A 21,113-nucleotide genomic window follows, 5' to 3' on the forward strand; every position below is an offset into this window, starting at 1 on the left:
CATAAATGTAATAGAAATTAAAATTTTCGATTATATTACTATTATGTTAATAATAATAATTTGGATTTTAATTAAAATTAAAAAGTATTGCATGATTCATAAAGTGATAATATTATATCTTTGCAAAAACTTTGCAAAAAAAATAAATAGTTGTAATAATATATTTATAATCATTTAAACATTTTAAAAAAGAAATATGTTGTCGTTTAACATCGCTGATATTCATAAAAATTATTTACGATTTTTTTTATAGCATGTGCTCAACTTTCATGTATCATGCTTCAAACTTGTATTATTACTGTATTGATACAATCAGGCAATTATATTATCATTAAAGTTTCTTTTTACAATCAGTAACATATAATCTCACTATTTCCTTTGACATACAATTTTCTCTAAAATAAAACAAAGATATCAAACATTTATATTAATGTGTTTTCTTTAAATATAGAATTATTTTTTAAATTATATAAACAATATTTATGAGAATAAATTGTATGTTAATAATATATAATCCAAAGATATTATTAATTAAGACTAATTATGTCTTGGAAACATAATAGTTTGTTATTTGCGTTATGAATCATCTACAGAAGTTCTAGTACTTATACAACACAGAATGTAAAACTTAATATTATATCTTACAACATGATAAGCTAGAAGTAAAATGCACCCAAGAACAATTTTCATATTTTTGTTTCACAAAAAATATAAATTTGTAAACAATTCATAATGATTTTTGCGGCCAGCGCATATATAATTGAATATCTTGTAACAGATAACTAAGAGAATGTTGTATTCTTATTTCTTGATTCCATTGCATTAACTTTGACATTCACTTAATATCATTTACTTAACATCCAATTGCCTTGCCTCTTAAGATAGGAATTGACAATATCACAACGCAAGTGGGCAGACAGATCAGCTCATTATTTATTCCATACTTCTGCAACATGTACTGTATCTTATTCGTTTGCTTTAAATGACATGAGTCATATTTTATTATAATATAAAAATAGTTTAGTAAAATTTTTAAATTTCAGATGATTACATTTTTTCATAGAGAAATAAAAATTATTAATTGATGTATAAAAAATAAAAGTACAGTAAAAGATTTTTTATATTCATATGTGTAAATTTTAAATGATATTATGTAGAAAAATACTGCACTGTAATAACCAAGTTAAAGATTATTGTTTTGATACGAGTCATTATGCAGAGATATGAAAAATTTATTAATTGTAAGTAGTGAACTACTTACAAATTAATATTAATGTGCTGATTTGACTGACCAGTTGCGTTGATTACGGTTCATTTTCTTAAACTATCTTTACTACTTGCTCGGCTAGTTGAAGCTGTGCTGGATTCACCTGGACCACCAGCACCACCAGCATCTCCATTAATACTGGATCCAGCAAGTGATGCTGTTGGAGTTACCGAAGCGGAACGTCTTCGTACTTTTGTTAATGCTTTATCTAGTCTTTGTATAAATGCATCAACATCTGATCTTTTCATACCTAAAGCTGCAGCAACAGTTAGGTATGGTACTGGATAATTACTGTTATGAGCTCCCCATCCTAAAAATACGATTACAAAATATAGACAAGTGTTCAATGAAAAACAAAGAAAGGCGATAATAATGATTATAACCTTCAAACTTGTGCGAAACAATGTGCTTAGAGTCTGTTGTAGTGATTACTCTAGTACCACTAACATTACGAAGGAACAACATTGATCCTAATGTTGTAACTTGCTTATTATCATGTTGATGACTTAAACACTGTAATGTCATCCCCATTGATATTGGATTTCCTTTTGTATCTAATAAACGTTCTCCATGCCTTGCTGCTAATTTTCCAAGTTCCTCTTTAAGATAAGAATACATTTCTTTACGCTCGGCAATAAGTTGCTTATAACCTGCTATTCCAAGGCTCAACAATGTTATCATAACATCCATAGTAGAACTTGCACTTGCACGACCTGGATACATTTTTGATATACGATCCAAAAGGTTTTTATCAAATGATCCAATTACTGCACCACCCACGGGTACAAGAAAATTTTTATCTGTACTTTGAACAAATGCATCAACGCGACCCTTACGCGATGCTTCTTGTATGAGACGCATACATCTTGTACTCTGTAACCTTTTAACAATATAGTAAAATGTACCTAATTTTTACCTATATTAGAAATATTTAGAAACTGTTAAAAGAACATTGCTAAATTCTTACCCATAAGCATTATTTACTAAGTGGGGTATATTATATTGCGTACACAAAACTGCAATTAAATCAACTGAATCACATGCTCTAGGTGCAAAGCAACTTGTTGTTGTAAGTACACAAGCTACACTTTCTCCAAGAGCTACCATCTGGGCTTCGAGTCTTTGCATATCTGTTTTTAATTCATCTCCAACTATTTGCATTTCAATTACTACAGGTTCTAAACCTGCTGTAATTATAGACTTGAAACTTGATTTTTGATCGATTCGAGGCCATAAAACATACTTTGCTCGTGGTCTACCTTGTTTGAGAGTCAACATACATAGTACTAAACTCATGCCTGTAGCCATAGGAGATAAGAAACAACCAGCTATACTTTTTACGCCTACAAGTATAAATGTTTAATTAAATTTTTCTAAAAATAAAAGAATATAATACAGAAAATATTCCTTTTCTTACCCATATAACGTATTACTTCCAATACCAAAGCATTTGTCAATTTATACATGAGACTGCTACCAGCAGCTTTTGGTTGTACTTCTTCTAGATCACCTGATCTACCAATTCCATGTCCCATGCGAAAATGTCTTCTTGCTACTATACTTGATGCAATTCTTGCTTCACGTTCTCCGACACTACAGTTAGAAGGAAAATTGTTGCTATCCATTTGCGAAAGATCAGAGAGAAAAGCTTCTATTGTTGCGTCATCCCATCCCTCTTCTGGCCATTGTCTCTATATTTTGTAAAAATTTATAACATACATTTCTATTTACGAATAGGAATATATAATTCGATATATTATTTTGTATCTACAAGTAATACATACATGTTCAATAAAATGTCTTATATGGTTTTCGCGAGTTTTCTTTGCATTTAAACCTTGTTGCACATACGTAGAAGGTATAAGCTTTTCTGCCAAACTGAACGCTTGATTATTCATTTTTCAGACTGGCTTAATACTCTTACTTTGCAAATATTATGTAGATCGATGTCTTAGTACACCATTGCTTGATAATTATTAAAAGAAATTGCAATGAATTATTATTGATATATTATAAAGAATTGTATTTCACTTATAACTATTATCTTATAATATGATCAACAAATATTGTGTACTGAACATTAATCATATTTACATAAATTTAAAAATATGTGCAAAAAAACTATATTTATAATACACCACAATTAATTCTTCATTTAATGTAAAACAAATCTATATTGAATGATAATATGTAATGAATAAATATAATATATCTAACATCTAAAAGAAATAAATAAAGATATAACATTTATTAAAGAGAATAATGTTTCAATGACAATAAATAATAAAATCAACTAATATAGAATGAGTATTTATTACAGTGTAATGTTAGATCCTAGAATTGTAGAAAAACAAAGAAAATGTATTCTAAATGTAAAAACATATATAAAATATCAATTTTTACCTATATAAATGAATAAAGAAGACTAATAAAACACAAATGGGATATGTGAAAAAAAGATTTATTAAGAAATCGGTAACAAAATAGAAATAATAGATTAACTTAATGAAGCCAATATTCGTATAGTACAAAAATAAATATTTATTTAAATATAAATAAAAATAATATTAATTACATGATAAAAGATATGACGAGAAAAATATTGCTCACTGAATATCAGAAATAACAATAATAAATGCGCAGTATTAAATTTAACGAAACATATGATAAAAAACGAGATAACATACACACACGACTATATTACAAAATTATAGCATTTTTTTAATATGTAACTACAAATAAATAAACGAATAAGTAAATAAACAAATTAAATAAATAAAAAACAAATAAACAAATAAACAAAAAAAAAAGAAAAATGTTCTTAAAAAATTTCTCTTTCTTTCTCTCTCTACACACATATACGCACACACACTTTCATTATCTCACATGGAGAGGAAGGTTATGTTATGTCATCGCACTAATTGGGTCCCTAAAGGATAAAATATTAAATTGTGAGAAATATCGGGAGAAGAATGAAGTAGGAAGGAAAAGAGTCGTAACGCAGGGATTTCGATTGTCGAATTGTCATGCGAAAAAAGTTCGTTGATTTTTCGATGAGACGCTTTTTAAAATATAATACGTTCATAAAACGAATTAAGTCGATGTAGAAGAAAAAATCACCGATTAAAAAGTGGGTTGGGCCGCAAGCCCAAGAGAGTCAAAGTTACGTTAGGTTCCCGCTCTCTGATAGATAGAAAGCATCTCCAAATAATACGTGGAGAATGTCGAGAAGACCTCGAAGATATATAATCATAAGAAGAAAATATATTTTTGAAAAAAAAGGACTACATGTGTCGATACCCCACGCTCGTGGAAGCTTCCAAAGGATTGTCAAAACGACGGACAGAGACAATAGTCCAAGACGAATTTACAGGTTATGTTACGTCGAGGTCACCTAAATCGGATTAATTTTACGCAACAGAAACGATGCAACGTAATTGCTCGTGCACAAGGGAGTCGAAGTCTACGTTCCAATTGTGCTCAACGCGATGAGTACTACGGACGCGTGGAAGTTTGCGAAAATTGCGAAGTACGTGCTTTTACCTCGGATTTTGGCGTTCGGGCAACGGCGGACGGACGGTTTACACACGGCGCTACGGACGAATTCGTCGTCCGTCGCCTCGACAAGTCAAAGTGATCCGCGTCTTATCCGCGCCTCGACTATCCGGCAGGTGCAAATCATTTCTCTGATAATTATATTATCATCAGTACATACCATCTTCTTTTTCATTTCACGATCATATACCGATCGCTTACATCGATCGAAAAAAAATGCATTTTAATTATATTTGATCTTCTTTCCTATCTTATATTTTTCCTTCCTTTTTCTGTATTCAATACTTAAACGTGTCTATTTCTTCTTTAATATCATTTTTTTAAACATACTCCTATTCCTATCATTCTCTATTATTCATTTATATTTTGTTAATTCTATTATGAGATCAATGATATACAATCGCAAAAAATGGCGCGTATATTTCAAAACAAATTGCGCGGGTAAATATAAAATTTTTCTATCATACACACGCAAATATTACGTTGGTAATTTTAATTTTTCTCATAGATTCGCTACGATATTCTTTATCGATCGTCCAATATAGTATATATATATGTATTTGAATTAAATATATGAATGAGATGTGTATAATGAAATTATCAATGAATCATCGATTGATCTCCTATAGAATAAATTATTGATAATCAAATCGTCATTCGTAAAAAATCATTCATTAGAATTTATCGATACGAAACTATTGATTTCGATCGAAATTATGTATAGATTCCATGATATACACTTATACAAATTATTCTCGTATTCTCATTGGTCAATAAAAAAAATGTAAGACCAATTGTTTTATCGTCCAAGTGAATTTGATTCGCTTTACGAAAGATGTTTATATTATCTCTCCTTTTCTTTCGTTGTCAGATAAACAAGGATAATATATAAGATTTGGCGCGTACTTAAAATTTAGAATGTATGAATCAATGTAGTAACATTTTCGACTATTCGATTGGTATACCTGCACCGAGGTCAACGCAGTTCAGTGAATTGACCTCAGTCTGCGACAAATCTGCACAGTGTGTGGTTGTGAGTTGTTTTTTTTTGATATATGTACCTACCGATGACAGATTGGCGCCCGATTAATTCTATTTAGAAGTTTTCAAAGAAGACTCTTTAAATTACGCTGTATTTTTTTTCAAAAAATTCTACATAAAACTAACGATCTTGCTAGGTACAAATTTTAATTCAATTTATCATTGGAAGCGAGAACAAAAGAAATGGCTGTTCGTACAATTTTCGAGCGTTATGCGAACGGAAATAACGATAAAATAGAAAGAATCATTTACTCGTTTAATTTCTCGTTTTTCATCAAATTGATAATCGTTTCTTGCTTTTCCTTTTTTTTTTTTAATTATCCTTCAATATCATATCTATTATCTTCGCATCATAATGATAACATATGATACCATGTCTCATAGAATTTTATGTATTATCACGATATTTCTTTTAAATAAATATTTATGAAAATATTTATTTAGAAAGGATATTGTGATAATGATAAAAAAAAAAAAATGTTATTCAAAGTTCGGTATAATCAGAATGAGCGAGTATCTGTTAGAATCCTGCTACTTTGCATCCGATAGTAATGTCCAATTATTGTGATCTTAGTTATTCTCATGTTTTCAAGTACATATGTTATTTCCTATTATTTTCAATTATTAAATTCTAAATTATTTCGCAATAATAACTGACGATCGCAATAGAATTGATTTTCATGAAGAAAAAAAAAAAATAAGAAATAAAAAATAAATAAAAATAAATAAATAAAAATAAATAAATAAAAAGTACGATCTGACTCGTATTAAAAGGAGAAACGACGCGTTGGTAAACGTCTATTGCGAAATGTTGCAACTTTTGTAACAGCTTAGTTAACCTAACTCTTTTTCACGTCTTATTGCAAAATAAATTGTTTAAAATATTCTTACAAATAATATTAAGAACAATTAATTCTCGATGAATTAAAAAGTCAATACAATAAAAATATGTTTATTGTTCGTTGACAAAATAATATAACTTTGAGAAAGGGAAAGTTTGTCAACGAACACGTTATTTTTTGTTTTGTTAACATTTTTACAGTTGATCATGGAATTGGAGAACTGTAATTCGCATGGTGATCATGGAAACGTATCACCATCGACACCGCAAAATGATAATGATCCTACAGGGCATAAGAAATGGTACCGGCAAGCTAGTCAAAGGTTAGTAAATAATTCTATTAGAAAGTTTCATTATAATCATGTCTCTTAATGTCACATCGAAAATATACCGTTATATTTGGCTTTTTTTTTCTTCTCTTTTCTTTTCTTTCTTTTTTCTCTCTTCTCTTATATTCTATCGTGAGCTACGAACTGATTAATAAATATTGTTCATGATGGGAGTAACGAACGAGTCGAATGCTACTCAAAAGATATTTTATCTTCGAATCATCGATAATAACGTAAGAAGTTACGAAAGAATAAAGAAAGTATGTCATGACGTGATCCAAACTTGCTGCATTGCATCTTTGTATACTCGTGCGCGAGCGTGCTACTATGTTTTAATGATTACAGACGCGCGCGTCCACATACACACACATATATATATACACAACATATGACGCAGTTAAAAAATTCAAAAACAAGGAAGTAAAGTTAGGTCATGGTCGTACAGTTAAATTCATGGTCGTTGACGAACATGATTAGTGGGTCGAAGGAGGAGAGGGAATAGAAAGATTCAACTATAAATAAACGTTCGATACACGTGCAAAATTTTTTTTTTTATTTTTTTTTATTTATTTACTTTTTCGCTTTATCGTCGTTATTATCCACATCGGTGGATAATCTGGATAATCTATCGATGTATTATTCATTCTATAGTAGTAATTTGATTTTTGGTAGATTTGATCTTTATCGATTACGTAATTTGATATTTTGTGTGGTACCGTTCACTAAAGACTTCCTCTTTTTCTCTCTTTCTTTGTCATACACAAACATACACACACACAACAACTCTCTCTCTCTCTTGCTCTCGCTATTTCTCTTTCCATTTCTATCTACCTGTCTGTCTGTCTGTCTACTTGCCTCCCTCCCTCCCTCCCTCCCTCCTTCTCTATCTGTCTGTCTGTCTGTCTATCTATCTATCTCTCTTTTTGTTTCTCTCTCTCTCTCCCTCTTTCCTTCTCCCTCTCCCCCGCCTCTTTCTCTCTCTTTCATGAAACATGAAGGAGAAGCAGATCAAAGATATTTCTGGAAAGCATATAACTCGTTGAAAAGAGAACGAAAATCTAACTCGATTCTCGAAATGAAACAAATTTATAATACGTTTATGTTTTATGAAAGATCCTATTATTGTCTGCGATTATTTTCTTTCTTTTTTTTTTTCTTTTTTTTTTTTTTTGGAAACATTCTAACCATCTTTCTTTCATCATTGTTATTTTAATCATGCTTCTTATTCTCCTATTTTTACTCGAGAAACGTATGATTAAACGATCGTACACGATTGTATTATCGTTGTTTTGTACTTGGAAATGAACATAAAGATCATTTAGAAATAATAACTCGACACAAATAATGAATCATCGAAATTTTTCTTCACGTGAAAGGCTTTGAAAATTAACGAAAAAAGAAAAGATTCCGTGAGAAGTCATTCGCATTAATTTATTCGTAGAAATTGAGATACTGTAGTAAGAAACCCGCGTTCGCGCGTGTGTACTTGTAATTATTTAAATATGATTATATATATATATATATTTATTATATAATTATAATCATAATTATATAATAAAAAATATATTTTTATATACATACTTCATATTACATATATATACTTATATGTACATATATATAATATAATTATAATTATATAATAATAATAATAATAATAATAATAATAATAATAATAATAATAATAATAATAATAATGATAATGAAAAATATATATATATATGTGTATATGTATATGTATATGTGTATGTATGTATAATACATCTAATCTCATCTGTCTTTGGACAATCATTCTTGTTTGTATTTTCATTGATTTACGAAAATAAGAAGCTCTGCCTTTGATATCTGTCATAAATCGTCGTTTTCTTCTTTTTTTCTTTCATCTTCTTCTTCTTCTTCATCATTCTTTCTTTTTTATCATCATACAAATGACCTTTGGCGATCTATAAAGAGTCTGCTTATCACAATCACTTATTTACATTTATAGTCTTCCACTTGTTTGTTCGTTCATTTGGAAAATTTATCTGACATTCTCGATCATCAATACTCATTATTTAGTCGTTTCTTCAACCGATCAGATCAACAGTGAAATTTTCATTCCTGAAAAGGATTTAGAATTTGGTCACACAAATCTGTGTTACTTTGTTATCTTTCATCATTGTTCTTTTTTACGTGGAGTAAATAATTTGTGTCATCATATTGTATTATGAATCACCAAAACGTTGATTTAGTGATTACATCGTCCTATTGTCTTGGTAATTATATATTCAAAAAACAGAAGACATGTTTTTGTGTTTGTATACACACACACCAAAATATGTTACTATATATATATATATATACACGCACACACGAAGCCTCATTACAAATGAAAATAATTTTGTGGAGTAGGCCGAAGAATACAATTTCCCCAAGATGAAACAGTTTTCCCGGAGGAATTACTTAACAGGAACATACTTGGTTTTAATTTATCTCACGAAAGAATCGATCTGAGCAGAAATGATCGTAATGAGAATGATCTGGATAGTTGTAAGGAAGGAGTGCATAGGATATGGAGTCATAAGAGGGAACTAGGTCACAGGTAAAGGTCAATCAGTACGTTTTGTGAATGGCAAATAACGTGGAAAAAGGATACTAGAAAAGATGAAAGGTCGAACGAGATGCGAAAAACACAATGAAATTTTTAAAATATCAATTAACATATTTCATGTGAAAAATGAATTAAAAATGGGAGAAAATAAAAAAAAAAAAAATAATAATAAATAATATCGAAGTTGGAGTTTGTTTTAATATACATGAGAAAAAAAATGCATAATTCTTTTTGTCCTTTATATAATTTTGTATAATCCAAAATTTGATCGAGATTTAAAGTTAATGAAATTTTCATACGATAATAATATAATATTTGTATTCGAGTTCATTATGTTCGAAATCAATGCTATATATATATATATATATTTTTTTTTTTTTTTTTCTTTAACAGTCGTTGCTTTCGCTTACGCACATTATCATGATTCTTCCACCAATGTTATTACGAGAACTGAATATAACGCATAGTCGCCTGAGAGTTCTTTTATCGACTAGTTGATAAAAGCTAGCACATCAATCATCGTCGAAAATCGTGATTTATTAAGAAGATTAGTGAGATGACGTTTACAAATTTGCGCTCTTTTGTCGCCAAATGGCATAAGGCCACCGTTGTGTTCACGAAGATATTTAACAAGGGGTATAAGATTAAAAGGATTATACAATGAAATCAAAAAGTTAAGCCAAATACGAAGGATTCTTAATGCTACGTTTACTCGTTGAATCTTGTTCTTTCGCCAAGAGTCCGTCACTTTAGTGCGAAGACGCATTGCATGTGCTTCGCGTTTTAGTTAATAATCATTCTCGATTCTTTCTCTAAACTAATCCATCGTTCTCTAGTGATATTCACGTTTTCTTAAAATTTCAATTTAGTCCGTATTCATTGCTTTGTCCTTTCACTTTTTATTATTTTCCTTCATCCAATACGATCTATGTCACGAGAAAATTTCGATGAAACGAGAGTATAAATATATACACATATGTGTGTGTGTGTGTGTGTTCTGTCTGTTATCATTTATTTCCGTATAAATTTCGATAAGAAGCATGATGTAATTTGCGAATGATGAAATCAAAATTTTTCAATCATCAATCTTCAGATCATGTCGTTCAATTTTAATATGATCAATATTATCGTTAACTTCGTTTAATTTTATCTTTTTCCCTTTCTCATGTGTTAAAAGCTAAATTGAAATTTCTAAAACGTTCGTTAACGTGTCACTGTTCACGGTCATATGACGAATCACCTTTCTTGGAACAGCCTTGAATGGCGTTGCGGTGATTATGTCGTTCCATGTATAATCATAGAGATGATTTTGGTTCTCACGATTGATTTTGGTACTTACGATTCGAGCCAATGACTTCTTTCTCTCGTTTTTTTTCTCATTTTTCCTTTTTTATAGAACTTTGATCACCTCCGCAACGTGACGTGGACCAGTTCATGTTTACTAACGAAGAAATATTCAAGATGACATTGACGATCCATTCGAATTAAATTATACGCTTTATATTTAGAATATGTTGCATTCATTCCAAGATCGTTAAAACAGTTCTGCTTCTATCTTCCTATTCCGTTTCGATATTCGATGAAATAATAAAACTTTCCAAAAATATTTGATAATAAGAAAACCAATATACAGAAGTTTCTTCAATGGTCAATAGATAACAAATTACCGTTTGTAACTTTTACTTCTGATTTCATCATCGTTCCCTCGTGATATTTCTCAATAAAATAAATAAATAAGTTTTCGAAAAGAACGAGAGATAAAGTTTATGTACTTTTTCGAAGTTCATTTTTCGAAACTTTCGATCGAATTATATGTACCTTTTACAAGTTAGATGCCATATTTCTTTTACTTAGTATTTTATTTATAAAACTCTTTTATCAGTTTTGTCCTTCGTTTATAAACTTCGAGTCAGAATAATATTTGGATAAAGTAATCTTGTTGAGCGAAATTGTTTTCTTTTCTTCCTTTCGACTTTCATCAATGATAAATAAAAAAATAAAATAATTACTATATCTCGACTGAAGAACAAAATATTAAGTATTCTATGGAACAAGAAACATGTAATTATAACGTGTAAGGATCGATGAGAGTTGTTATAATCGAAGAAGATAAGCGTGTTGATAATAATGAAAAAGTTGTATACATACACATACGCACACACAGAGAGATGCGTGCACATGTTTACAGAAGATAGGTCAAAAGTTTGTGAGTGATTTTAAAAATCAATTAATTTTTTTTCGAGACTGTTTAGGCTAATTCTTTTTTTTTCAGATTGTAAAAAAAATTCCTAAATTCGTAATTATGTAATCTGAAAAAAAAATTAGCTTATAAAAAGTTGTCAGAAAAAAATTATTGATTTTTCGAAACCACTCAGAAACTTTTTTTGGCATATTATATACAAGTATTATTTTAAAAAGAAATAGAAAAAGAGAAAAGAACAATAAATAAATTTTGTGAGCCGCGGCGAAAGTGCATAACTTTCATTCGTGACATGAACTAGTCTTGCATCCTCTTTTATAGTGGTACTTGACCGACTTAACGAAAAGTCGATATCTCAAACTAGCACGTTCAAGGCGTAGGTGCTCTCATTGTAGTATAGTAATTAAAGAGACTTTCAAGGTCTACCGGGAATGAAAGCCATTCTAAAGATTATTATTAAACATGAAATGGTGCTATGAAGTTAACGACTCTCACTTTCTAATTTTTTACTTTTTTCTTTTTTTTCTTCTTTCGTAGAATGAATACGTTTATCGGGAAAGAACAATTTTTCGTGCGGTCAGTCAATCACGGCAACCGCGTTGTGATCAACCGCGGCAGGACTCGAATAGTTAGATTAAGAAAAAAAGGAAAAAGGATGATCATTTGTGAATATATATATATATATATCGTAGGAATTTTATAAAACAAACATATATAGGGTGTTCGTCCGTATATGACTGAGAAAATATCTTGCAACTAATTGAAATTAGAAGAAATTTTAATAATAGAAATTTACATGGCTCTTGAGGCATCTACAAAGTACATGTAAAAAATGTTTCTTTTTTACTCATCTTTTTGAGTTACGAAGATCAATATCTTCTTTTTTCTTTTTTTTTTCAATGGATATCTATAATTTTTTTTTTTTTATATTTATATAATAATAGTCACATTTGTACTGTCTTAAGTATTAAAGTAGTTGATTTTCCATAGAACAATTTGCTAAAATATTTATTAGATTACATAATATTTTGAAATCGGTTACATCGAACAATATCATTGACTTTGAACTTTTTAAAATACACGATTGCATGATTTGAAAAAATAATGGGTTTATTAGTCATTAAGATTATCTTGTTAATGATACATAATAGCAATTTTTTTCTTGATATGATTTTGATTGCAAATGAACCTTACTATATAAATATGCAAAAAGAAGATATAGGTATTCATAACAAAAAACATTAACCTTTATAATTCGAAAAAGTCACGAGTTAAAAAAAAGTAAATATGTTTATATGCACTTTGTAGCTGATCCCAAACCGTGCAAATTCTTTTAAACAAATTTTCTTGTAATTTATCTGACGTATATATATATACATATAGATGTATATATAAATATGTATATAGGTGGATATACATATACAATTTATGTTTAATAAATGTTCCAAAGAAAGATTATTATCTGCGAAGTTTATCATTTATGACTGTCGTTCATAGAAAATAGATATCATTTTACGATAAGAAATTTCATTTTTAATAGTAAAAATAAATAAAAATGAAAAAAATGTATTTTCGTTATATATTATAATTACCAGGAGCATTGTTCGTAAAATTTCATTCAGAATAAAATGTCGAAGAGAGTTTAGTTCGGCCGGTTTACAAGTAAATCATATTGTTAAAATGGAAAGTTATTATTTCATAACATATTTACACAAATTTACATTATGGTACCATCTAACTTCTCTTATTGAATAATGAGAGAACTATCGAAAGCTCATTGAAATGTGAACATTATTTGACTTATATCTTCCTTTATTATTTTATTTATACATTATAAACTCTCTCTAAATATTAGAGTATCGTTATATATCGTTATGATCTAATGATAGATAATATTTCAAAAAGAAATTGAATAATAATAATAATAATAATAATAATAATAATAACAATAATAAAATAATAATATATTAGAATACATGCGAACGAATAACTTATTCTTTCGAATCGATAGAAATCATTTTTTTTAATTATATAGATAAACAGACGATATTAAACGAGGATTTTTTATCGCCTTAAGAATGAATTTTAAGAAAGGATATTCAAATGAATATATAAAAAGAAAAAAAAAATTCTTTTCGAACAATAGTTTATATACTATTTTTGAAACTATTATTGATCTGATATCGTTTTCAATAATATATATAGGTTAGATATGGGTTGGAAATTTTTCCAAGGCCAATGGGGGAAAAACGGATATGATATGGGTGTATGTCTCTCTCTCTATATATATATATATATATATTACTTACACATGTATACATATATATATATATATATATATATATATATATATATATATATATGTATACATGTGTAAGAAACGAGTAACACGAAGAGCTTTTGATTGGAGAATGAAAGAAAAGTTTGTATCCGGAAGACGATGAATTAAGTTTCGTCGTTATATGTTATTAACTGCTTTGTCGGAGCCAGAGGGAATCAGTCGAGGTTTGATCATCGAACAGAGTACACGTTCTTCGTTTCTTTGCAACGACGTATGTACTTGCGTACATCGTTTGTGCGTGTCATTCATTTCGATTCATTGCGGTTTTAAATCCCACGCGAATAAGAAAAATCTCCTTGAATCGTCAGTACTCTGTATGTGCGTAGTGTCGACACGAGCGTCGGGATTTATCTTTTAAACATGGTATTCGATCAACTGATAACGTAGAAGAAACTTTAAACGTGCATTTTAATTTCTTATTTATTTATTTTTTTTTTGTCTTCTTCTTTTCCTTTTTTTATATATAATATTATAATATTATATAATATTTCTATTCTGTTAATGAAATTTTAAACTTTATTTCATATGCATATATATTATATATATACATATATATATATATATATATATATATATATATATATATATATATGCTTCGTAACTTTCTTTTCAAGATAACTCTTGAATGAAGTATCGAAATAACACGAAATTCATTTATTTGGCATTCCATTGAGATGTCATTGTCGTTTAGGATTAGGTTATTGTTATTGTATATTTTTTTTCTTTTCTTTTTCTTTCGTTTTTTACTTTTCTTTCTTTTTTCCTTTGTCTAGACAATAATTATCTTCTTTCTTGTATTTTTCCTCTTTTTTCTCCTTTTCTTTTTTTATTTCCTTTTCTTTCATTGTAATCATGATAATCGTTGGAACGCAGCGGAGAACGGAATAAATTGACATTTCCTGTGTATTAACGTGGTATAACACGTGGCGTATCGCGATAAAGATTAAAAAGCAATGCAATTTTATGCGAAAACTTTTTTAAATAAGTAGATCTTATCTTCGAGATGAAGGCTAGACATTCGGAAAGTAATTTGAAAATATGTGAGGACAATTGTTATCTTTCATCTTTGACATATTACCCGATTGATTTTTAGGAAACGATTTTTTTTCGTCTCCTTCTTTTGTTTCTTTTTTTTTTTTTATTTATTTATTTTTTTTTCTTTTTTTCTATAGTCGTTTCTATTCTTACAGGTTTCTATTTTTACAATGTCTTCAAGAATCCACGTCCTTTGGTCGCGCTTCTTTCTCATTAATGATATTCTCTTTTTTTTTATATGATCTCTAAATGATGACAAAGTGCTTCATTATATAATTCGTTTAACCTTGTCCTCACATTGGTCCATTGACACGAAAGATGTATGATGTACACGGCATTGTGCGTTTTGTTATTGTAAAGTCCAATATAACAACTGGCTCGGTTGTTATCTAAATATCTAAAGTAACTGATAGTTTCTTTTTATTCGCATTGATCGAACTTGATCGAGTACGATAATATCATAGAAAGTTTTATAGATAAAGTTTGTGTTGTTTCAATAAAGATTTCTCGATTTATCTTTTATTCTTATAATAATTAAATTAATATTATCATTTTTATATCCTTTTGAAAATCTTGCGATTAATTTAAAAATTGTTCGTGTTTAGATGTGATTGTATATGTGAGTGAGTGTGTGTATGTAATCGTTCGTATTGTTGATATTTTATTATACAAAATTTATTAATAAGAGAATGATTCATGAAAATATTTTTTTCGGTTTTCATTTATATATAGAATAGAAATGAAAATAATAGAATTTCAAATGGATATATATATATATATATATATATATAATTAACGAAAGTGAGAAAATAAATTGATATGCGATCTAAACGATTCCAATTATTCTAACCTTTGAATCTCTGAAATCTTCGAAATTGACCAATAATAAAATTATTCGTTGCATGGCTTTTTTCCTTTCTTTTTTTCTTTTCTTTTTTTTTTCTTTTACCGGGAAATTTTTCGAGAGAATAATTTTAATTTAAATTAATCATCGTATAAAATTGATTTAACAGCGAGAATGAAACATTGATATGATATCGTGAAAAATGTGGTTAGAGGGTATAAACGAATATTCGGTACCAACCACAGGTACTTCTAATCATGGACGGCATATTCAAAATGAGTAAGTCACCCGTTAGAATTATTCGTTAACAAAATTTGTTTTGTAAAGATCCACAAAAACAAATGCATCTTTTAATCACAAAGCTGATTATAGAAGTCCATGAGAAATAAATGAATGAAATAATATAAATTTCGATAAATTTATAATGACAAATTTTCAATGATATCATTGAACTCTAAACTTAATCGTATCATTCTCGTTCGTATAAAATCTATTTATTGTTAAATATATTACAATATTTAACGATACTCTAAACATGGGGAGTATAAGTACTAATGTTAAAATACCACAAAAAATGAGCGATTCTGATTTTACTAGATATCCACAAATGATTCAAGCTGATCCATCATATGACGTAGAGAATATGGGAACTATTAGCATGATGGCTAGAAAAATTGCTGCGAATAGGTCAGAAAAATGAATATATACATTAACGAGAATGATATTAACAAAATGATGATAATGATAATGATAATGATAATAATAATATTAATAATAATAATAATAGTAATAATAATAATAATAATGCCAACAATAAGTAATAAAAATAAAAACAATAATGAGTTAGTCAATTAAATAATCTAAAAATAATTTCTTTGTTACAGGATTTTTGTTAACCGTAGTCTTCATTTAGAAAATATTAAATTTTATGGATTTGACATGGATTATACACTGGCGGGTTAGTATGTTTAATTGTTTAAAAGAAGAAAAAAAGAAATAAATAAGAAATAGGGTTCACAGAATAATTGTATTCTTTTAGAATATAAATCTCCGCAATATGAGCAGCTTGGATTTAATCTCTTAAAAGATCGTTTAGTATCTTTGGGATATCCACAAGAAATTAAAGCATTTGAATATGATCCTAGTTTTCCAGTACGAGGCCTATGGTTTGATACTCTTTACGGAAACTTATTGAAGGTTGATGCCTACGGGAATATATTAGTCTGTGTACATGGATTTGAATTTTTAAAACAGTGAGTTTATTAACATTTAAAACAGTAATATTAAATACATTTGCCATTATTATGATTATTATAATTAATTTTTTTTTTTGTATGATCTTTTAGCTCTCAGGTTTATGAACTCTATCCAAATAAGTTTTTACAACTAGACGAATCAAGAGTCTATGTTTTGAATACACTGTTCAATTTACCAGAGACTTATCTATTAGCATGCCTCATAGATTTCTTCACGAATTCTCCGCAATATACTAGAGAAAAGACTGGAGTTAAAGAAGGTGAACTTACTATGAGTTTTAAAAGCATTTTCCAAGATGTAAGAAATGCCGTTGACTGGATTCACTTGCATGGAAATTTAAAAAGTAAGACTATAGAAAACTTGGATGAATATGTCAAAAAAGATGAACGGCTTCCAATGTTTCTTACACGTATTAGAGAAAGCGGTGCAAAACTATTTTTGCTAACAAATAGTGATTATGTTTTTACCGATAAAATAATGACCTATTTGTTTGATTTTTCACATGGTGCAAGGGTATGTTATCTCTATTGTTTGTATTAAATAAAAAAAAAAAAGAAAAAAGAAAATGAAAAAAAAAGTAATTATCAATTTCTTTAATATGTTTTCTTAGCCTGACGAACCACATCGAAATTGGAAAACATATTTTGATACTATTGTTGTTGATGCCAGAAAGCCATTATTTTTTGGAGAAGGTACAATCTTGCGACAGGTAGATACTAAAACTGGTGCTTTAAAACTTGGAACACATAAAGGTCCTCTTCATACAGGTAAGCTGAATTGTGTTTGTTATGATACAATCAAATGTAATTTATGATAATATACAATATATTAAATGTTTTCTATTATAGGTGAAGTCTATTCAGGAGGATCGTGCGATGTTTTCACAGAATTAATCGGCGCGAAAGGTAAAGATGTATTGTACGTCGGAGATCATATATTTGGTGATATTTTGAAGAGTAAAAAAATTAGAGGATGGAGGACATTTTTAATAGTGCCAGAATTAGTTCAGGAATTACATGTATGGACAGACAAATGTCAATTGTTCGCAGAATTACAAAATTTGGATGTAATGCTAGGAGAGATGTACAAGTAAATATGATTACTTTTTCTAACTATACAAATTAAAATAAGATTTATCTGCAAAGATATAATAGTTTTAAGTAAATATGATATTTTTAAGTAATTGGGCATATATTTTACATATATAATAATTGTATATATACTTTTTCTTTAGAAACTTGGATAGTAGCACAAAGGAAAAGCCAGATATATCTAAACTTCGAGCTTCCATAAGAGATGTCACGCACAAAATGGATTTAGCATATGGTATGATGGGATCATTATTTCGTAGCGGAAGTAGGCAGACATTTTTCAGTAGTCAAGTAGTGAGGTATGCAGATTTGTATGCTGCCACTTTCCTTAATTTGATTTATTATCCATTCTCATATATGTTCAGAGCACCTGCTATGCTGGTAAGTATTATTCAAATATTTTTTTATTTGAATATATTAAAACTTATAATTTTTCAAAATACGACTATTTTTTATCATTTTAAGATGCCACACGAGAGTACAGTTGCTCATGAACAAAGATTTGTTATGGAAACACCTATGATCAGTCGATCAAGAACATTTAAACTTTCAGAAGAAGAAGAAGAACAAAATCGACTGACTGCTGTAAGTATTAAAATGCTAAATTATATATAATTCTACAAAAAAATGATTATATTTTAAATTAAATCATTATATTTTAAATTGATTTTTCTTTTGTAGAAAGCTATGTATATGGATCACTTAAATAGTCAAATTCCACATGCAAGGCCTGAAACACCACGCAATGTAACACATACGCATGATGAAGACTGCAGTGATGAGGATAGCGATTCTCAAAAGCAAGGGAACTGTACTAAGGCGTGCTCAAAAAATCTTAACTGTAATTAATTTGTTATAATACTAATTACATAACTTCTTTAAAAAATTTATTAAATTTAACTTTATAAAATTTTTCGTTTGAGATTAATATTAGCCCAGGATGCTATTTAGTTAAGTTCTAAAGCAGGAAATTTAATTGTTTATATATATATATATACATATATACATATATATATATACATATATACATATATATATATACATATATACATATATATATATACATATATACATATATATATATACATATATACATATATATATACATATATATATATATATATATATATATACATATATATATGTTTTGATAATGCTTTTCATGTTTTCAATCGACTGTTACATATCTTGTAATCTACCGAATTCTATATGCATTATACGAGGCTTCATAATTTTTTTTATATTGCAATAAAAATTGTATTTTAACAGTTTTTACATATACCCACATTATATGTTAGATAAAGAAAATGGCTATGGATTCTCATAGTATTGAAAGAAATGTATAACATAATTACTTTGTTATATCATTTACAATATAGTAACATCTGAACATAATGTAAATGATACATTGTAACATATTATTTGTTAAATATGTGAAGTTATTTATTATAAATTTTTCATATACCAATTTCTGGAATTTCAAACAGTAATATGTAAAAATGAGTAGAATGCAATATGTGCAAACAGATGTAGTTAATTATGATGTACATATAAAATATGTACCTCACAAAAATTATATATGCGTGGAACATAAACATAAAATCTTAAATTTATATTTATTTTAGAAGTATATAAAGGCCATGAGCTTTATATAATAATAATATTTATGTAACATCACTATTATTATTATTTATGAATTTAGGTACATACATTAAGATTTACATATATATGACAGATTATTTTCGCACAAGAGAGATTGTGTGTGTATATATATATGTGTATATATATATATATATATATATATATACATACACACACATATATACATACATATATATATATTTGAATATATCTAATTTGTGTTATTTAAGACATTGTTGAATTTGTAAAATATGTTTTATATTTATTTCTTATGCAGTAATTATACTAATAGGATATTTATTGAAGCCAAAGCTGAATATCAATTGTATGCAAAATTTATAGGATAAGGTTGGTTATTAGATTAGCATTTTTACACGAAATTTAGCTGAGTAATATTTACAAATATGTAAAGGTTATGATCAAACGTCTAAAGATAAATAGCCAAAAGGAAATATAGAGTGAGATTGTCGTGTAATAATAATACTTTGATGAGATCTAATTATACAAACTGCATACTCTTTTTTGATATATTTAGTTCATTATGCTAATCCAAATAATCTTGTTAAAATTATCAAAAATTTCTATATTCGTATGAGAAGTAGAAATAAAGTGGATTTTGATAAAAAAATTTACATTTATAATATTATGACAATATTAATCGTGTATAATGATAAGTAATTGTTCAGATTTCATGCAGTTTGTATTAGTGTTAATATTGCTAATTAAAGATCTCTTTCATAATTGACATTAGAATGCATTAACATTGTTTTAACTAAATAGTCAATTCAACAAATCAAGTGTTATATGTAATATTGCAAGAGTTTGATATTAAATTAAAAAGAGATAAATATGTTAAACAAAACAAAAAAAAATTGTATAAAATTATTCTTAGAATAGAGACAACTTTTGTAATAACTTCGCACAATAATAGCAGTTAAAAATGTCTTATTGAATTAAATAATTAATGAAAACATGTGATTTTGAATTGGATAAATTATAAATAATTGCATTGTATTGTATAGTTTGTATAATAGATTACATTTTTAATAAAGGACGTAGTAATATATACAGTAATGTTATTCAA

At 27.9% G+C, this 21,113-nt stretch overlaps 2 protein-coding genes across 17 annotated transcripts; one reads left to right on the plus strand and one right to left on the minus strand.

Moving 5' to 3' along the window:
• Positions 1–127: 127 nt before the first annotated feature.
• LOC124947461 (O-phosphoseryl-tRNA(Sec) selenium transferase) lies at positions 128–5,693 on the minus strand. Of its 3 annotated transcripts, XM_047489631.1 has the most exons (6): positions 4,811–5,190; positions 3,052–3,232; positions 2,685–2,958; positions 2,235–2,610; positions 1,651–2,147; positions 128–1,577 (listed from the first exon to the last, which is right to left on the minus strand). In XM_047489631.1, the coding sequence occupies exons 2-6, from the start codon at positions 3,163–3,165 to the stop codon at positions 1,312–1,314; spliced, it is 1,527 nt and encodes a 508-aa protein (XP_047345587.1). In that variant the 5' UTR covers positions 3,166–3,232; positions 4,811–5,190; the 3' UTR covers positions 128–1,311. The 3 variants fall into 3 exon arrangements, with proteins under 3 accessions (XP_047345587.1, XP_047345588.1, XP_047345589.1); XM_047489632.1 differs by lacking the exon at positions 3,052–3,232; XM_047489633.1 differs by lacking the exon at positions 128–1,577 and having other exon boundaries at positions 1,892–2,140; positions 4,811–5,693.
• Positions 4,245–21,095, plus strand: LOC124947459 (cytosolic purine 5'-nucleotidase). Of its 14 annotated transcripts, none has more exons than XM_047489612.1 (11): positions 4,245–4,938; positions 6,906–7,027; positions 16,638–16,727; positions 16,925–16,998; positions 17,080–17,293; positions 17,387–17,810; positions 17,908–18,064; positions 18,146–18,386; positions 18,532–18,769; positions 18,854–18,973; positions 19,070–21,095. In XM_047489612.1, the coding sequence occupies exons 1-11, from the start codon at positions 4,756–4,758 to the stop codon at positions 19,235–19,237; spliced, it is 2,031 nt and encodes a 676-aa protein (XP_047345568.1). In that variant the 5' UTR covers positions 4,245–4,755; the 3' UTR covers positions 19,238–21,095. The 14 variants fall into 14 exon arrangements, with proteins under 14 accessions (XP_047345568.1, XP_047345571.1, XP_047345570.1 ...); XM_047489614.1 differs by lacking the exon at positions 4,245–4,938 and adding an exon at positions 5,730–5,855; XM_047489619.1 differs by lacking the exon at positions 4,245–4,938 and adding an exon at positions 5,807–6,000.
• The last annotated feature ends 18 nt before the right edge of the window (positions 21,096–21,113 follow it).

Source organism: Vespa velutina, chromosome 3 (genome assembly GCF_912470025.1).
Source record: "Vespa velutina chromosome 3, iVesVel2.1, whole genome shotgun sequence".
Classification (NCBI taxonomy): domain Eukaryota; kingdom Metazoa; phylum Arthropoda; class Insecta; order Hymenoptera; family Vespidae; genus Vespa; species Vespa velutina.

Bases quoted from the DNA above. Each gene is read 5' to 3' on its own strand.
- LOC124947459 (XM_047489612.1), top strand. From the start codon at position 4,756: ATGAGTACTACGGACGCGTGGAAGTTTGCGAAAATTGCGAAGTACGTG. The intron at 16,728-16,924 runs GTCAGAAAAATG...TCTTTGTTACAG, and splicing joins AGAAAAATTGCTGCGAATAG to GATTTTTGTTAACCGTAGTC. The intron at 17,811-17,907 runs GTATGTTATCTC...ATGTTTTCTTAG, and splicing joins ATTTTTCACATGGTGCAAGG to CCTGACGAACCACATCGAAA.
- LOC124947461 (XM_047489631.1), bottom strand. From the start codon at position 3,165: ATGAATAATCAAGCGTTCAGTTTGGCAGAAAAGCTTATACCTTCTACG. The intron at 2,611-2,684 runs GTAAGAAAAGGA...TTATACTTGTAG, and splicing joins GGAAGTAATACGTTATATGG to GCGTAAAAAGTATAGCTGGT. The intron at 2,148-2,234 runs GTAAGAATTTAG...TATTGTTAAAAG, and splicing joins TTAGTAAATAATGCTTATGG to GTTACAGAGTACAAGATGTA.